This window comes from Osmerus eperlanus, chromosome 9, assembly GCF_963692335.1.
Source record: "Osmerus eperlanus chromosome 9, fOsmEpe2.1, whole genome shotgun sequence".
Lineage (NCBI taxonomy): Eukaryota > Metazoa > Chordata > Actinopteri > Osmeriformes > Osmeridae > Osmerus > Osmerus eperlanus.
This window is the reverse complement of record NC_085026.1, coordinates 18,084,050-18,102,753: the sequence shown is the minus strand read 5'-3', so window position 1 is coordinate 18,102,753 and position 18,704 is coordinate 18,084,050. Positions and strand designations below refer to the sequence as shown.

Genomic DNA, 18,704 nt, shown 5'->3' with positions numbered 1-18,704 from the left:
CTACGGGGTGGGGCAATATAATTTTTTTCGAAAAATCCCAAAAGCATAATATGTTAGATTTGCTAAATTCACGTCTACAACGACTACGTCTAAACAACTGTTTGCTGCCGTTCAAACAAGGAATGAAACATGCTTTAATGCCGTATTAATTCACATATTTTCCCATATTGAAAATTCAGACACTGACCCCAAAAGGACACACTACTAGGCTAGTTAAAAACTGTAGCTGCAAGTTCTCGACACATGCATTATGTCTGACGTTACTTCGTTCTTTCCACATATTAGGTCCACTATTTGAATTCATTTCTTCGTAATACATCCTTACCAGACAGCCAGACGTCTCAGACCGCATGGTTAAATTACCCTGACTTGATAAAAAGAATGTAGGCCTACCGCTGACATACAAATATAGATTTAAATTAGTCGTTAGTCAAATTCGTCCTAGAGACGCAACACAAATTTGTTTTAAAAATATCATGCTTTTAATTAGAAATATAAGCTATTTCAAGCATGAAAACTATATTTCTTCCTCTGGAATAGAAAACAAGGGGAACACGATTCTGAAAGAAGACAAATGACCTCAGTCAAACACAGCAATTATATAAATAACACAAAACATAGATAACAATGAAGGTGAAGTTCCAGTGAGGAATGAGAATGAGGAGTCTTGAGTAGTGACTAGATGTACTCAAGTTAAGTAGAATAGCTCTGGGGTACTGCAGTTCACCAACCAATCACCACTCAATTCGGAGAACAACACTCTTTGGTCATAGGTTAATGAGCAGTGCTTGCTAATGTCACGGGTATGTAACAGACGTAACCACGCTCCGTCTGACAAGGTATCGTTCGCCACTCGCGGGATTCGAATGCTCGACCTCTGACTTGCCAAGCGCGACCACTATCAACTGCGCCAACGAAAAGCTAGCTCTTCGTGGACGCGGGTGGTCTGCTACATACCTGAGGAGTGAGTTTCACAGTTCCCACCGTTACACTAATCTTGTGGAACTGTTTTGTGTTGAAGACTCTAGTTGTCACTTGGATTGTGGCGATGCCTGAGTTCCAACTGTTTGTATACAGTTCATTTGCCTAAAGTGGTTAATATTATGTGTCTGATCTGGACTACTTGTTATCTACTGCTCTAGTCTCTAATGACTTCTCACAAGCAAGAAACACAAACATTTTCCATTCAAATATACAACGATACTTAACCGTTTCACATAAAAACAGTCGTCAATAGTGAACATGTACAAGCATTGTATTTACAACTTTTACAAAGAAACAGCTTTGTAGGGCCCGTCATTGACCATATCCCTTGTTACTAGTGGTGACATAAACACAGCATATCCCACAAGTGTTGACCACATTGGCATACACTCAAAAAACAACTAGAAAAAAAATGAAGAATATGAAAATGAGAATCTGAAATTCTGAAAACACCAACAGTATTTACTGGTAGTCCTATATCTCTGCATGGTCTTACAGACTTCTCAGAGTGACTTCCCTCTGACTGTTAAGAGTTCAAACTCTGGAACCTCTCTCGTAAGTTCTTCACCAGACGGTTCTGCGTCTTCCTCCCTGAAGTCAACATGGACGTCTTGGTGCAGTCCAGTGCTGCCCTGTGGAGGCCTTCCACCTCCTCAAGCTCCTCATCTTGACACCCTCCATCTTCTCCTTCCTGCATCCCTCCATCTTCTCCTCCCTGCATCCCTCCATCTCCTGCTCTTCCCCCAGGAACCCTCTCCACTATGATCACCTTGGGTTCGTTGGGAAGGGTGAGATGGCCAGCTACATAACAGCTTCTCATGGGGTCCGGAAGATTCTGCATCTCATGGAGTGGCTTGTGGTCCACAGAGCTCCACCTGCAAAGTTGGGGCTGGTCCTGGGGCTGTTGCCCCCCCACAGGACTCCCCCCCTCACAGGCCACGTTCAGCCTGGTGCCTGGGCAGTCTGACGTCCCTCTGAGGGAGTCCGTGGAGCAGCTCTCAGAGCAGTCAGTGGATCCCCAGGAGGACATGACCCCCCCGCTGCAGCTCCCCAGCACGTCCTCTGGAGCCAGGCAGCTTCGGGTGACCGGGGAGGGGGGCCCAGCACCGGGACCCAGCCTGGAGGTGGGGGTGTAGAGGGAGCGCAGCTCGCTGATGTCCGGCCAGTGGAAGGCCTGTGCCGGGGGCTGGGGGCTGGTGGTTAGGGGCGGGCAGGGGGACGTGACGCGAGAGCTAGCCCCGGAGCTGAGGGACTGGGATGGGCTGGGAGAAGGCAGCTCCTGGATGATGACCTGGTCATAGCTGGTCAGTGACAGCATCAGCTTAGGTTTACCTGCACAATACATGTAGACAAACAGGAAAAGGGAAAAGACAGTTGATTTGGGCTTGTGTGGATGAACACACATCATCTCTGGAGGCCTCAGCAGGAAGCTACTCACCCCTGTCTCTGTTTTGGTCCTTCTCCTCGTGGACGGAAGACAGGTTTTTGGAGGTGCCCGTGCTCTCCACCTCCCTGTTCCTCTGCCTCACCACTGGCCTGTTGTTTTTGATGCGCTGGCTGTACTGTCGAGCCAGCTGAAACACCTTGTTCTTCATCTTCTCCATGTCTTGCAGGATCATGTCCTCTTCCACGCCCGACCGGAGGCTGATGATCCTGGGCAGAGGAGCCCGGGCCAGCCTCACCCTCTCCCTGGTCCAGGGGGGCCTGCCTGGGCACGGGTCGAGCACAGGACTGTCCTCCCTGGCTGGGGAGGGTGTGATGGACGGAGAGGAGGCCTCCTCTGACACAGAGCCTCCGTCCGATTCCTCCAGGATCCTCAGAGGCTCCTCCTGGTTGTTCCTCTGGAGCCAGTGGAGACAGGGAGGGGACAGCGTCTCGTCAGTCTGCCGGCCCTCCCCATCCTCCGTCCCCTTCTCCTCCAGCTCCATGTCTTGCCACACATGGACCATCTCAGAGGCCGGCCTGAACTCCTCCAGACCAGGAGCAGCACGGCTGATGTTCTGAGAGCCGCGCATGCCGTGTCCCTCCAGGCCCGGCAGGTCAAACACAGACCAGGACGTGGGGCGGCTGTAAGTGGACGTGTTCCTCTGCGGGGGCAGGGCGTCCTGGGGGCTGTCCAGCTGGCTGCTCAGGTGTCTCACCAAGCCCCGGGGGATGTAGGACAGACTCTCCCTGCGCTTGATGCTGAAGCTGGCGTCCTCGTGCTCAGCGTGTTCGTAGTACCTCCTGATCTTGTGGATGAGCAGCCGGTCCTGTTTGGAGAGAGTGGAGCGCCGTTCCACCTCCGGCGGGGAAACAGGGCTTCTTCCAGGAGCTGGCGTCGTAGACGAGCCAGGTCCGGACTTCTCATGGAGGTCTGTGCTGAGGGAGGTGGTGCTGCTGCTGCTGCCCAGCGGGGGTGAGGGGCAGGCTGGGGAGACGAGGTCCCCGGAGGCCAGGCTCGAGCTGGAGGGGCTGCTGGGACAGCGTGCGGCGCTGGCCTGGTCCACACAGGAGGGCCGGACGCTGGCCTGGTCCACACAGGAGGGCTGGACGCGGCCCATCCCGGCTCCCTCCTCCTCTGAGAGCTCTCCGTTCGTCACGGTGCTGCTGTTGCTGGTATCCAGCTGGAGGGCCGAAGAGTCGCTCTCCTCTTCCTCGTCCTTTCTAGATGCCTCCTGACTCTCTGGGGGTTCAGCTGCAGGCTGCCTCAGAGGCAGGGGAGGAGAGGCAGCCGGGGTGGAGAATTGAGACGTGACCTTGCTACCCTGTCCTCCAGGCTCGGCCTGCTGAGCGAGGCAGTGAAGGGGCGGAGCTTCGTCAGACACCTGTGAAGGTGGAATTACAGGGTCAAGCTTTCCTGAATGTAAGTATAGGTATAGTATCAGGTACAATGAGGTGTGGACCAATGTGAGCATGAGTAGCTGTAAAATGACTACGTGCGTAATGGTCATGAGTATATTCCATGAAGATTAATTTGAGATCTAACAGTGATGTCATGTGATGCTGTGTCAGAGACGAGGTGAGGTCAAGCTAAGTGAGGGTCAAATCTTCATATTTCGACCGTGGTATTTCCATTTGTAGACTGATGATAGCTCGTTTGGTTATGATAATTCTGTAGCTATCTCAAGGTTCCCTCAGCTGTAAAATGAAGCAATTTTGAAAGTGTTTTTCGTTTCGGTGCTTTGGCCCAAATCTGTAGCGATCTCAGACTCCTCCCCAGCCACTGTCAGGGGCTGGGGAGGTGGTGGTGGGGGGTGGGGGGGGTGTGAGGGAAGGAGGGGTGGGGGGTAGGAGAGGATGGCTGTGGAGGATGGCTGTGGGAAGGAGATAGGAGGAGATAGGTTCTTAAAATAAAAATAATTCTGATTAGTGGAATCATATATGCAGGTGAGATGACAGATGAAAATGTATATATAAACAGATCTGGATTTGGTTCCTTCGCTAACCCCTCCAACTGACACCGTTGGGTCCTACCCTACTGGTGGTACCTGTTCAGCCCGCACCTCCTCCGCCCCAGCCTGGCCTCCCTGCTTCCCCAGGACGGACGTCTCCTCTTCAGCTCCCTGTCTGCCCTCCTCCTCCTGGAAGGACCACAGCAGACACACTGAGGGTCACCACCCGCCACACAAAAGACAAATAATACTTGGAAATCCCCCTCCAGAAGATCGACACCCTACATTTCTTGATTTAGAAAACATTTAGGCATTTGAAGACACCTGATGTTGTCTGGTGCCTCCGGTATGACATTCTGCACAAAGATGACCTTCACATTCGGGGCATGACGTCACATTAATTAACCTTTACAAAGCTTACCCTGTCATTTAGAAAAGAATATTCTGAAGGGAAACCTTTCAGAAAATATGATTATCAAAGACCAAAGCAGCTATTACAATGGCCTATTACAATTAACCCTATTTGACATCCAAATTGAGCTTTGAAGTCGTTGCTTTTGTTTAGCTTTTGATCAAATGATTCCAGTGCAGGTGCAACTGCCAAAACAACAAATTAAATTACTGAAGTTTAACAGGATGCGAAATGTATGTGTAATTTTTACACAAGTCTTTACCTACATTTGCATTGTATAAATACATAGTACACATTTTCTTTTCACCTTCCCCAAATATATGCAGATACACATGGCTGAAAGATATGGTCTCCTTTTGAGTCCTTCACCAAGACCAGGCCTGACAGCTAGTCTACATTTCTGTTTAGGACAGGCATGCAGTTTGATGAGAACCTCCTAGGAACCGATTGACCCTCCGTAATGAGCTCTAAGGAAGTCTCCGGATCGCTAAATCTTTCCCAGCAGACTAAATGATCCTGATTGGATGGATTATTACCATGCCAGGGTCCTGTGTCCATGCACTGATTACGGTGTGAGGATCGATCAAGGCATTCCATTAGCACAGCAAAAGGAGGCTGATGTTAGTGGGTTATCAGTTTGGAGAATGGGAGAGGAAGAAGGAGAGGGAGCTGATTGGCTAGCAGGTGGGATGGAGCAGGAAGTAGGAAACCGTGGGCGGGAGAGAGCCTCACCATGGTGAAGTGAGCGGAAAGCAAAGCCCTGGCTCTAAAGTGCCAGCAGGAGATCGCTGCCAGCATGGAGCTCGCAAAGTCAGCTACCTGGTCGTCCTCCAGAAGAACATCCTCCTTCTCCTGCTCCAGACCCCACTCACAGGGCAAGTTGCCCGCTCTGGGGTCTCTGCCAGGGGGACTCCTGTCCTCAGAGTCCCCCCCCTCCAGGCCTGGTTCCTTCGTGTCTTCCTTCCCACTAGGCCTCTCATCCTCGACCTCGCCTGGGCTGCTGCCCAGGGCTGTGACAGCAGCTGTGGGCTGCAGGGAGCGCCTGGCCCCCAGGAGCACCCCTGCGCTGTCTGAGTGCTGGAGCGTGAAAGGTATGGGGGTTATTGCGCAGCCAGTGATACACAGGGTGCAGTGATACACAGGGTGCAGTGATACACAGGGTGCAGTGACACACAGGGTGCAGTGATACACAGGGTGCAGTGACACACAGGGTGCAGTGATACACAGGGTGCAGTGACACACAGGGTGCAGTGATACACAGGGTGCAGTGACACACAGGGTGCAGTGACACACAGGGTGCAGTGACACACAGGGTGCAGTGAAAGCATTGAATGGTTTGGAACAGAGTTTTCTTTAGAAAAGGGTGCGACGTGAAAGCAGAATGTTGTTGTGATGGCACAAGACAGGCCATGCTACACATCACTGAGAACAAATTACATCATCACCAGAACCAGGAGAAATAACACAATACAGTTGAACTCCTGTTAGGTTCAGCTGAGGTTTGCATCTCTGTTCTCAGGAGCATTCCTCTTCAAATGGAAATGCTGAAGTGGGAAGCTGATTCAACCCTGCGTGGGGCATATCTCACCAGAACACAACAACCTGAATAAACCCATCATGGTGTCTGCCTGCACAGAACACAGAACCCTGCCAGGGTCAGAAATGTCGTCCTGGATGAGCGAAGCTTACCTTCAGAATGGCTGCATGGGAGGTGGAGATAAAGAGAGAGAGAAAATGAAATGTCAAAAGATGTTCATACACAGTTCGTAGAGGAAAAAAGATACAATACACGGTAGAAAAAGCACTGGTTATGACTGAACTATGCAACATTTAAATATGTTTACCATAGAGCAGCCCAGCTAGAATATACGTATGTCACACAAATGCATAATTACATTCATTATCTCTATGGTTAAGTGGGCTGGTACTTGTGGCGGTCATTTATCTTTGCCATGATGAGACATAGTCCTCATGGCTGGCTAATCCAATATACAGCCAAGGAGTAATGTTCTCCTTCCATGGCCTCAGACTGCCAGGGCGACATGACCAACATGCAGGACGAGAGCAGGCCAGCGCATGATGGAGAGGGTGACACGATAACATCTTCACCTCGAGGGTCACAAAACTGATTACTGAGGGAGCTATTAAAGAAAACATGAAGAGGAGGTTTTCCTTTTCATGGCTGGTCATTAGGATGCATGACATGGGCCCGCCACAGATCTGAAGCCAAGGCAAACCTGACCCCTGAAAAGAGCCTGTGCATCACAAAGCTCTTCGCTAATATGGCCCATAATTAACATCATTATGGATGAAGGCAAAAAGGAGAGTGTGTGTGTGTGTGTGTGTCGAAGGGAGAATGTGTGTGTGTATGTGTGTGTGTAAGGGAGAGAGATGGTGCTGGCCTTTGATCTGGTTTTCCAGGGGTTTTAGAGGATGGACTGTCAGTGTACTGGGGCGATGACACATGCACTAGCACCAGGAGGGCGGGGCAGTAGGGGGGGGGGGGGCAGCTATCTGCCAGCCAGACTCCAGACGCTGTAGGGTGTTAGGAAAACAGAAGCACTGGCTCTTTACCTTTCATTGTCCTTTTAAGCTGTTTGGAAGGTTCTGAAGGTGAAGAAAGATAGAGATCGTATAAAGTAAATGTCCTTGCAAAACACATTAGTGTAGACAGTGTGTGTGTGTGTTACCTGATCTCCTGCGTCCGGGCCGGGCTCCAGCGGGCAGCTCTTGAGGGGGGCAGGAGACGGCCTTCTTCAGTCCCTCAGGACTGTAGCGGCTCTTCCACGGAGCTGGACACGCATGCACACACGCACGCACGCACGCACGCACACACACACACACACACACACACACACACACATTACAGGCTCCTTAGACATGTAAGACTGTTTTCTGAAGATTGAGGTTATTCCATAACTTGGCATTTGCAGTAATCAGTAAACAGTCATTGTGGATGGAAGCTACGTTTCTTGGAAGCGTTTAGCCATTCCCAACCAGAACGAATGAGGACGTTTTCTGTCTGTTGTTTTGGAAAAAGCTAGTTTGCAGCTGAGCTGAAATACTCACAAATTGAGTCAATTTCCAGGATGGCCTCTTTCGCCTGAAAAACAAACAGGTATTTGGTTTTAAATTATTTCTCCTACAAGATTGCATTCTAAAAGAACCTGATTTAATCTTTGTTGAAATGGGGTTGTTGTCATCGTAGCTGCTGGTTACCTTCTGAGGAACAATGGTGTGGTGGTTCTCCAAGATGAGCCTCTTGATGTGATGAGCCCAGACACGCTTCTCCTCAACAGTCTTGGCCTGAGACACACACACACACACACTCGTCAAAACCTGCCTGGTTACACATCACCTGCTGAACACAGGGGTGTTGGGGTGTGTCTACCTGCACGGTGTGGGGTTGTTTGGGGTATTTGAAGTGGATGACGCTGAACAGAAGAGGGTCCTTGGCACTGTCCAGCAGCATCAGGGTGGAGCACTGAGACAGGAGGACACCGAGTTACACAACAACAACCCTGAATAACCTTTCCTGGACAGGGCTGTGAGTGGTGTGTGGAAGAGGCTGTGAGTGGTGTTGGAGAGGGCTGTGTGTGGTGATGGAGAGGGCTGTGTGTGGTGTTGGAGAGGGCTGTGTGTGGTGTTGGAGAGGGCTGTGAGTGGTGTGTGGAAGAGGCTGTGTGTGGTGTGTGGAAGAGGCTGTGTGTGGTGTTGGAGAGGGCTGTGAGTGGTGTGTGGAAGAGGCTGTGTGTGGTGTTGGAGAGGGCTGTGTGTGGTGATGGAGAGGGCTGTGTGTGGTGTTGGAGAGGGCTGTGTGTGGTGTTGGAGAGGGCTGTGAGTGGTGTGTGGAAGAGGCTGTGTGTGGTGTTGGAGAGGGCTGTGTGTGGTGTTGGAGAGGGCTGTGTGTGGTGTTGGAGAGGGCTGTGAGTGGTGTGTGGAAGAGGCTGTGTGTGGTGTTGGAGAGGGCTGTGTGTGGTGTTGGAGAGGGCTGTGTGTGGTGTTGGAGGGGACTGTGTGTGGTGTTGGAAGGGACTGTGTGTGGTGTTGGAGAGGGCTGTGTGTGGTGTGTGGAAGAGGCTGTGTGTGGTGTTGGAGAGGGCTGTGAGTGGTGTGTGGAAGAGGCTGTGTGTGGTGTTGGAGAGGGCTGTGTGTGGTGATGGAGAGGGCTGTGTGTGGTGTTGGAGAGGGCTGTGTGTGGTGTTGGAGAGGGCTGTGAGTGGTGTGTGGAAGAGGCTGTGTGTGGTGTTGGAGAGGGCTGTGTGTGGTGTTGGAGAGGGCTGTGTGTGGTGTTGGAGAGGGCTGTGAGTGGTGTGTGGAAGAGGCTGTGTGTGGTGTTGGAGAGGGCTGTGTGTGGTGTTGGAGAGGGCTGTGTGTGGTGTTGGAGAGGGCTGTGTGTGGTGTTGGAGGGGACTGTGTGTGGTGTTGGAGAGGGCTGTGTGTGGTGTGTGGAAGAGGCTGTGTGTGGTGTTGGAGAGGGCTGTGTGTGGTGTTGGAGAGGGCTGTGTGTGGTGTTGGAGAGGGCTGTGTGTGGTGTTGGAGAGGGCTGTGTGTGGTGTTGGAGAGGGCTGTGTGTGGTGGTGTTGGAGAGGGCTGTGTGTGGTGATGGAGAGGACTGTGTGGTGTTGGAGAGGGCTGTGTGTGGTGTTGGAGAGGGCTGTGTGTGGTGTTGGAGAGGGCTGTGTGTGGTGATGGAGAGGGCTGTGTGTGGTGTTGGAGAGGGCTGTGTGTGGTGTTGGAGAGGGCTGTGTGTGGTGTTGGAGAGGGCTGTGTGTGGTGATGGAGAGGACTGTGTGGTGTTGGAGAGGGCTGTGTGTGGTGTTGGAGAGGGCTGTGTGTGGTGTTGGAGAGGGCTGTGTGTGGTGATGGAGAGGGCTGTGTGGGGTGTTGGAGAGGGCTGTGTGTGGTGTTGGAGAGGGCTGTGTGTGGTGTTGGAGAGGGCTGTGTGTGGTGATGGAGAGGGCTGTGTGTGGTGTTGGAGGGGACTGTGTGTGGGGCAGCGTACTGAGATGTGGTTCTTGTAGACGTAGTGCTCGCCCCTCTTCTTGGTGATGAGGAGCATCTTGTGGAACAGAAAGAGGGTCCGCGTGTTCTTGGCCCGGTGGACGTGGAAGCTTCCCTCCAGCACCAGCTCTCCGTACGTGGTGAGGTCCGGACCCTTCCAGTTAATCAGCAGGGACTGGATCTCCTATACACACACACACACACACACACACCAACATGAACACAAACACACACACATTAGAACCTATATGTAGACATATCTATGCGAGTTCTGGAAAAAAGTGGTTTAATTCGTTTTTATCCAACACAAAATGCATGTTCAGGGAACGTAATCCCACTAGATTAACTAACAACATTTAAACTGCAGAAGGACTGTAGGAGAGGAGACACTACTCGAGACTGATCGATAGAGTTTATAGATTTGCTTGGGCCAATATATTGGACTGCGTTTTGCATATAAACACCGAGAGGGTTTATTTAATTTGAAGAGGAACAAAGTTGTACTTGAGAATGTTTTTGGGTTTTACAAACCGAAACAGTTTTTAAACAGTTTCAGGAACACTAGGAACAGACAGACAGACTCCCTCCTCTGCAGTCAGACAGTCTCTCGTACCTGCAGCCTGACGGCATGCTCGTGTTTCCTCTTCATGTCGTTGATGTACCAGGCCACGCCCGTCATGGTGTCGATGGCCTCTTGGACCACCTCGCAGCCATCCTCCTCCGGGTCGTAGTGCTTGGCGATCTCCTGCACACAGCACCACAGAGAGACATGACTCCTAGCTGGGAAACCACCTCACTCTGCAGTCACTGAGAGTTGAGTGAGAGAGAGGTTGATGTGCACTTGAGAAGTGTGGTGGGTACTGGGGTTGTAAGAGTCTCTAAGGGCAGGAAGAGGTGGTGTAACACCGTGTGGGAGTATTGTTACGAGTCATGTCTGCACGTCAGGACTGACGAGGACTGTACCTGCAGCAGCAGGTGATACTTGAGGATGCGCTGGACAGGTTTGAGGAGGTATGAACCCAGCGGGAGAGACAGCTTCAGAGATGCCTGTCTGTCGCTGAAGAACTTGGCCAGGGTCTTGCTCCTCATGCAGTCTGTCAGAGCTGCCACTGAGCTGGGCCACACAGAATCATATTATCCAACACACATCTCTGACCACCTCCTGACATACAAGACAGGTTTTCGTTTGTATTATTTCCTTTGAAATTACTACCACTAAAACGTCATGAAGTGTGACTGCACAGAGGTACATAGCTATTGCTGTGTCACTAGTAAACTCTGGTATAATAAATAGTTTTCAGAACAACATTCGTACTCTCACTTACTTGGGGTAGTTAGTGCAGTACTGCGTGTAGATGTCGAAGTACTCGCTCTGTAAATCAGAACAGGCTTGATGAGAGCCCATAACAGATCAATACAGAAAGTTTCCGCATCCAAGCGGAAGTTAATCAGTCTGACGTGTGTGTGTGTGTGTGAGTCTCACCTTGTCTACGAAGCACCTGGCCACAGCCACAGGGTCGTTCTCACACATGTCCAGATACTGCAGCAGCTCACTGGAGACACATAACACAGGGTAGAACGAGGTGAACTAGAACAGCACAGGATGCTGGAGGAGGGGTCACCATGGTGAACTAGAACAGCACAGGATGCTGGAGGAGGGGTCACCATGGTGAACTAGAACAGCACAGGATGCTGGAGGAGGGGTCACCATGGTGAACTAGAACAGCACAGGATGCTGGAGGAGGGGTCACCATGGTGAACTAGAACAGCACAGGATGCTGGAGGAGGGGTCACCATGGTGAACTAGAACAGCACAGGATGCTGGAGGAGGGGTCACCATGGTGAACTAGAACAGCACAGGATGCTGGAGGAGGGGTCACCATGGTGAACTAGAACAGCACAGGATGCTGGAGGAGGGGTCACCATGGTGAACTAGAACAGCACAGGATGCTGGAGGAGGGGTCACCATGGTGAACTAGTGGGACAGGCCTGTGTGGGACATGTCTGGTGGGACGTCTCTGAGTGGGACGTGTCTGTGTGGGACATGTCTGGTGGGACATGTCTGGTGGGACATGTCTGGTGTGACATGTCTGAGTGGGACATGTCTGGTGGGACACAGCTTGAAGCCTCTTGAGGTTTGAAAACAGAAAGAGATAATCTGAGATTATGATCAAGCCAGCACAGGTTTCACCCCTGTAGATTCAGGCCAGGTCACTCAGCGGCAGAACCCTCCGGAAGCACGCGTGTAATATTCCAGGGCGGACTGCATGGAAGCAGCAGCTTTACATAACAACTCAGCCCAGAGCTCGCTGCTTGTGACGCACAGCAGACTGAATGTTGCACAGCTGCTGTGAGGGAGGCCAGGGTGGAGACCAGGGTGGAGACCAGAGTGGAGACCAGGGTGGAGACCAGGGTGGAGACCAGCGTGGAGACCAGGGTGGAGACCAGGGTGGAGACCAGGGTGGAGACCAGCGTGGAGACCAGGGTGGAGACCAGGGTGGAGACCAGCGTGGAGACCAGGGTGGAGACCAGGGTGGAGACCAGGGTGGAGACCAGGGTGGAGACCAGCGTGGAGACCAGCGTGGAGACCAGCGTAAATACCAGCTTGGTATTTAGCATGGAGACGGTGCTTCTGTCTGGGCTGCGTGAGAACTGTCCCTGTCTGGGCTGCGTGAGAGCTGTCTCTGTATGGGCTGCGTGAGAGCTGTCTCTGTCTGGGCTGCGTGAGAGCTGTCTCTGTCTGGGCTGCGTGAGAGCTGTCTCTGTATGGGCTGCGTGAGAGCTGTCTCTGTCTGGGCTGCGTGAGAGCTGTCTCTGTCTGGGCTGCGTGATAGCTGTCTCTGTCTGGGCTGCGTGAGAGCTGTCTCTGTATGGGCTGCGTGCGAGCTGTCTCTGTATGGGCTGCGTGAGAGCTGTCTCTGTCTGGGCTGCGTGAGAGCTGTCTCTGTCTGGGCTGCGTGAGAGCTGTCTCTGTATGGGCTGCGTGAGAGCTGTCTCTGTCTGGGCTGCGTGAGAGCTGTCTCTGTCTGGGCTGCGTGAGAGCTGTCTCTGTCTGGGCTGCGTGAGAGCTGTCTCTGTCTGGGCTGCGTGAGAGCTGTCTCTGTCTGGGCTGCGTGAGAGCTGTCTCTGTATGGGCTGCGTGAGAGCTGTCTCTGTCTGGGCTGCGTGAGAGCTGTCTCTGTCTGGGCTGCGTGAGAGCTGTCTCTGTCTGGGCTGCGTGAGAGCTGTCTCTGTATGGGCTGCGTGAGAGCTGTCTCTGTCTGGGCTGCGTGAGAGCTGTCTCTGTCTGGGCTGCGTGAGAGCTGTCTCTGTATGGGCTGCGTGAGAGCTGTCTCTGTCTGGGCTGCGTGAGAGCTGTCCTTCTCCAGCACCGGCCGGCCCAGAGAACACAGTCTCCCGAGAACCTGCTTCTGTTTCTGCTCTGGTGCTCCCGTCTCCGATCATCCAGGGGGGGAGAGAATCAGCACGCGTTCCTCCAAGCGCTTTAGGAGCACACTTGTTTTCTCGCGCATCAGTAATTTGGTTCCCCCTGGGCACTTCCTGCTAATTGGCAGGACTGAAGTGTTTGAGGAGGGGACGCGTGTCGCGCTGACACGCTTCCCCAGCCTGCTGTTCTCCTTCAGACTCAACAGGCCTCCTCAAGACGCCGGGCACTCCAGTGGCCGTGTTATGCCGTGCCTGGTGTAAATGGGGCTGTGACAAATCACATTTCTGAAAGGCTCTACCGCAATTAGAACGGTATAGTCAAAATCCATATGCTAGGCCAAATTCATACCGGTATATTTATAAGGATGAGAGGTACCAGATCATGATGAGATTGCAGGGTGAACACAGTCAGACTTTAATCTGATTAAATCTGTCTATGCACCCAATCTGGCCTGTTATTTTGATCCAGTCTGTATGTTTGAGATTGATTCGACTTTCTCCTCGCCTCAGCTAAATCTTTTTGGAGGTCAACCCCTCACACCACCCCTGCCTGGCGCCTTCCACTTCATCACACGTTCTGTCAACACAGACATGCTACAGGGTGCTCTCCCACAAGGGGGAACATGACATGTTCACTGTGGCTTGTATTCACCCTTCATTCAACAAGCATTAAGACGAACACCAGCAGTAGAAGCTTGGTTATACGTAGCTGGTCTTTGATGTCCTTTCTCATTCTGAGATAAAACTATCTGGTGTTAGAAGAGCATAGCGTGTTAAAGGGCGTGTTAAAGATGTGTAAAGCGAAGGCTCACCTGTTTAACTCATAGATATCCTGGATGTTTCCAAACAGGGCGCACACCTGCTCTGGTTGGATGGGCAGGGTGCCCACATCGATGATGTGAGCTAGGTAGTCCTGAGAAAACAAAGACTAATTACACACCATACACTCAGTATATACCTAGTAAATACACACCATACACAGTAAATACAGGCTATGCCTCAGCTCATACCACCAAAACACCATATGCACTATTTGTACTTCAATTCATAAAATGTTTATTTGTCAAATGTATCGTGAAAGTGAACCTGCTTTCTGTTAGGTTGTCTGTCTCAGGTGCATTTTCCCTTAGTCTCAGGCAGGGGGCGCTCTTAACCAGACTGAAACACCTCTGGTTCGAGAGTGTGGTTATACTCTGTTCAGTGTATCATCATTTCAATGTATTGCTTCTTGTTTCCCATCTCTCAAAAGGACCACACGTCGATGAGCTGCTTGTTTGAACTCCAGACTAAACTTCAGGTCATAGCTTCAAATATCTCTCCAACTCCAGCACACCCAGTCAGGTCAGATCCACCAGAGAAGTCTGGAGAGAGTGGATCCCTGCTACAGCAGGGCAGGCTGACCTGGCAGTGGTTCAGTTCAGCTGGTCCATCAGATCACACACAGTTCCCATCCTCCGACCCAGCTCCCTGGGGCAGGTGGACCACGAGGACTGGAATTAAATCCACAAGCCTTATATGCCTTCATCTGGCATACTTCACTCCTTTTACCAGTACTCTTATCTTTTATCTCAAAACGCAAACCAAATATGGACTGGAACAACTCAGACATAATTTGTCTGCCCAGCTAGACACGTAATCTACATGCAAACCTAGATCTTTTAACTGTGAGTACTCCCCCTCCCTTCCCACACACACACACACCCTCCTACCCCCCCTCCCTTCCCACACACACACACACCCTCCTACCCCCCCTCCCTTCCCACACACACACACACCCTCCTACCCCCCCTCCCTTCCCACACACACACACACCCTCCTACCCCCCCCTCCCTTCCCACACACACACACACCCTCCTACCCCCCCTCCCTTCCCACACACACACACACCCTCCTACCCCCCCTCCCTTCCCACACACACACACACCCTCCTACCCCCCCTCCCTTCCCACACACAGACACACCCTCCTACCCCCCCTCCCTTCCCACACACACACACACCCTCCTACCCCCCCTCCCTTCCCACACACAGACACACCCTCCTACCCCCCCTCCCTTCCCACACACACACACACCCTCCTACCCCCCCTCCCCCCCCCAGCAGTGCAGACCTAGTCAGAGTCATCACTTCACATAACACACTGAACTGAAGCCTATACCGGTGGAGCATTCCTGAGCAATGACAGCAGTGCTGACTGGTTCAGTAGAGCATCACAGTCCCATGCTATCCCAGCCCTCAATGGTGTCATCAGCATGGCTCAGCTGAGACACACACACACTCACTCACAGAAACCCACACCTACTGTACAGTACATTCTCAGAAACACACATTCATAGAAACACATAAACATAACTGTGTCACGAACACAGCCATTCGGGATCTGTCTAGTCAGGGCCACAGGCTTGAGGTTGTGGGTGGTAAAAACCTCAATGATAGTGGAATGTTTAACAAGCCTGCTGGGAGGGGCATTCACAGAGCCGCTAGTTAAAAGAAGCTGTTAGCAGCATAGTGTTCAGCCCCGCTGCCGTCAAAGCTTCTAACAGTCCTCATTTCTCCACACTCAGACATGCGGTTCGGACACTTGCTGTTTGGGAACAGCTGTTTTGTCGAAAGTCAACTCAGAGAATCTGGGTCACGGTATTCACAGAGCATCACAATGTGTAGTAGACCACAGTGAGTGAGGACGGGGCAGGGAGGGGGGGTGTAGGCACCGACACCAACAGCTAGAAGTCGTGTTAGCGTGTGTAAATATCAGACAGCTGTAAATATCGGTTTGCTAGAGGTCAATATCGAATGGGTACCAGTGAAATCTCACTTCCCTGTGAAAGTATGTCATGATCCTGAACCTAACGAGGAGCGATGCCAGTATGAAAATGTGAGAATAACAGAGATGTGTAACTGTCTTCAAAAAACTTCTGAAACCCTGGGTTGAATTTTTCTTCTCTTTATGGAAAACTATCGTTCCAGTCAATGCTGGAAGTGTTTGTGTTGGCTGTGCTGAGGCCCAGAGTCTGGGCATGCTCGTTCGGGGTGCAGACCAGGACCAGAGCCAGGGCTAGGGTCTGGGCCGGTCCAGGCCAGGCCAGGCCGATGAAGAGTTGGAAGGCCAGAGGAAGTGTGGGAGTGTCTGTCAGGGCTGCGTTGGTGCTCGAGCGAGGCCAGCGCTCCCCTTCAGCTCGTCCCAAACACTAGAACAGTCATGAAGAGACTGGGTGAGGAGAGACGCGAGCTAGGGCACAGCCACTAACCCTCCTGGCCTGCTGAGGCATCTGGCAGCACAGGAATTAAGTGGGGGGATCATTCCTGTCCTCAGAACTAGAAGATGCAAAAGTTCTTCTAGACCTTATAGAATTTAGAAGCCAATAGATAGACAGGCTCCTGCTGTCTATGTGGTACTTTGTGTGCAGGTCTGCAGGTGTCCAGTACAGATTAGTAAAGCCTGGGACAGCAAATATCCAAAACATACAAAGATGTAGACCAGGGTTCTCCAATCCTGCAGGCAGATCTCCAGGAACAGGGTCGGAGACCCCTGACATGGACTATGTAGAATAAGACAAGCCAGCATCACATAAGGTATTATACAACCTAGGACGTCTCTCAAAGGCCAGAGACCAGCAGTCAGGGAGAAAGTAAAAAAATAAAAATAAAAACTTCTAGCCAAGTCTGTCAGCAAACAGGAAATCAAAGAGGATCCTGGTAAAGCAATCAGCTCTGGTCGACATTTTATGTACCAGACACATTAGTGGCCACAAACAGTTGTCTGGTAGACACAGCCCCATGAGAGTCCTATAGGTCCGTCCCTTTACCTCTCATTAGCGGCCAGCTACAGTGAACCAACAGTCCTCCACAGACATGAAGTCACCACGATAAACTTGTCCAAGTGAAACAGCCCATTTGAACACCCATGAAAGCACACTGAGTCAAACGGCTGGTTGCTGGTGGAGGACTTGGCCAGTGGTGAGAGACTTGCCTTAATAAAGTAGTAAAGTGAAAGAGAACGTCAGTCTGGTTTATTAATGAGCTGCCGTTACGTGACGCTGTTACCGTGACACCGTGACACCGTTACCGCGACACCGTTACCGTGACACCGTTACCGTGACACCGTTACCGTGACACCGTTACCGTGACACCGTTACCGTGACCTCACCTCCACGATGCTGCGCAGGTCCCTGACGTACGTGCGCTCGGTCTCAATGATCTCCATGACGACGCGGTCCACATAGGTGAGCTTGGGGTTGGGCGCCATGATTTCCGTGACTAAGAGCGAGGGCGGATTCTGGGGTGCGGCAGCCTTCCTATTGGCCACCTTGTTGTTTGTCTGGGTCCTGGTTGGACAGCGTTCCTGCCACTCTGCCCTGGGGCTGGGAGGTTCCCTGGCGCCCTCTGGTGGGCTCAGCTCCAGATTGACGTTGTTCTGGCTGGCTGGGGGTGGGAGAGAGGAGGACAGCAGGGGGCCGGTGCTGTCGTACAGGCCGTGGCTGCCCCTGGACGAGCCGGACGACAGTGTAGACACCAGGCTCACTGGACGCTCGGACTGGCCCTCTGACGGCTCCGAACACAGCCGGCTGTAGGACCCTGAGAAGGCCCTCGACTCCTGCTCATGGTCCCTGACAGGGAGGGGCGGGCATGGCTGAGGAGATTCTGGTGGTGGGGGGGGGAGGCAAGAGAGAGGGGGGGGGAGAGAGAGAGAGAGAGAGAGAGAGAGAGAGAGAGAGAGAGAGAGAGAGAGAGAGAGAGAGAGAGAGAGAGAGAGAGAGAGAGAGAGAGGGATTGGGGGGGATGGGGCAGAGGGGGGGGAAGAGAGAGAAGGAAAGGGGAAAGTTTGTTATTTTGCACACAAAAGGGTCTGGGCAGAGATGCTGGACTCTAAGAACTTACATTTACATTTAGGTAATTTAGCAGACGCTCTTATCCAGAGCGACTTACAGTAAGTTCAGGGACATTTTCCCCGAGGCAAGTAGGGTGAAGTGCCTTGCCCAAGGCAAGTAGGGTGAAGTGCCTTGCCCAAGGACACAACGTCATTTAGTTTGGCCGGAAATCGAACCGGCAACTTTCTGATCAATAGCCTGACTCCCTCACCCCTCAGCCACCTGACACCCACTTCCTGCACCCCAAAGTTTAACTCACTAATAATGGAACATACTGTATGTGCAGATAAGTGTTGATATATCTTGATACTGATTTCAGCTTCACTGCTCTGAATCCTGTCTTCCGTTTGGAGGGTTAGACGCAGAGCTCCGCCTGCTAGCCCAGGAGGGCTTTCCTGTAAAGTGGCCTTTCTCAAATCTTTACTGACATGGCCTAATTACAGCACTCCACATTCTCTGGAAAACCCAGCCATTTCCTCCAGCTCCTCTCACTAGTGCAGAGCAGACCTTGGAAAAACAGAGGAGGGGAAACAGGCTGGTAGAAGTTGTGGGGAAGGGGACCCAAGTTATGTTTATACATCTTTGTATTGAGCTTGGTTTCAAATCAAGAGAAAGGGGATACATATTCAATTTCATAT

At 51.8% G+C, this 18,704-nt stretch overlaps 1 protein-coding gene across 2 annotated transcripts; it reads right to left on the bottom strand.

Annotated features, from left to right (window-relative positions):
• Positions 1–269: 269 nt before the first annotated feature.
• LOC134026891 (pleckstrin homology domain-containing family G member 3) lies at positions 270–17,835 on the bottom strand. 2 transcript variants are annotated; one of them, XM_062469920.1, is made up of 16 exons: positions 17,346–17,835; positions 14,013–14,113; positions 11,258–11,327; positions 11,100–11,146; positions 10,738–10,888; positions 10,388–10,519; positions 9,776–9,958; positions 8,162–8,254; positions 7,990–8,076; positions 7,840–7,873; positions 7,461–7,562; positions 7,334–7,377; positions 5,503–5,847; positions 4,455–4,547; positions 2,423–3,791; positions 270–2,316 (listed from the first exon to the last, which is right to left on the bottom strand). In XM_062469920.1, exons 1-16 carry the CDS (start codon positions 17,442–17,444, stop codon positions 1,511–1,513), a joined length of 3,756 nt encoding a protein of 1,251 aa, XP_062325904.1. In that variant the 5' UTR covers positions 17,445–17,835; the 3' UTR covers positions 270–1,510. The 2 variants fall into 2 exon arrangements, with proteins under 2 accessions (XP_062325904.1, XP_062325903.1); XM_062469919.1 differs by having other exon boundaries at positions 5,590–5,847; positions 17,346–17,580.
• Between the last annotated feature and the right edge of the window lie 869 nt (positions 17,836–18,704).

What these genes read in the sequence shown, in the direction of transcription:
- LOC134026891 (XM_062469920.1), bottom strand. Translation starts at nt 17,444, where the DNA reads ATGGCGCCCAACCCCAAGCTCACCTATGTGGACCGCGTCGTCATGGAG. An exon ending in GATATCTATGAGTTAAACAG is followed by an intron (nt 11,328 to 14,012) that starts GTGAGCCTTCGC and finishes ATGTGTCTCCAG; the next exon opens with TGAGCTGCTGCAGTATCTGG. An exon ending in TTTCCGCTCACTTCACCATG is followed by an intron (nt 4,548 to 5,502) that starts GTGAGGCTCTCT and finishes TGGTCCTTCCAG; the next exon opens with GAGGAGGAGGGCAGACAGGG.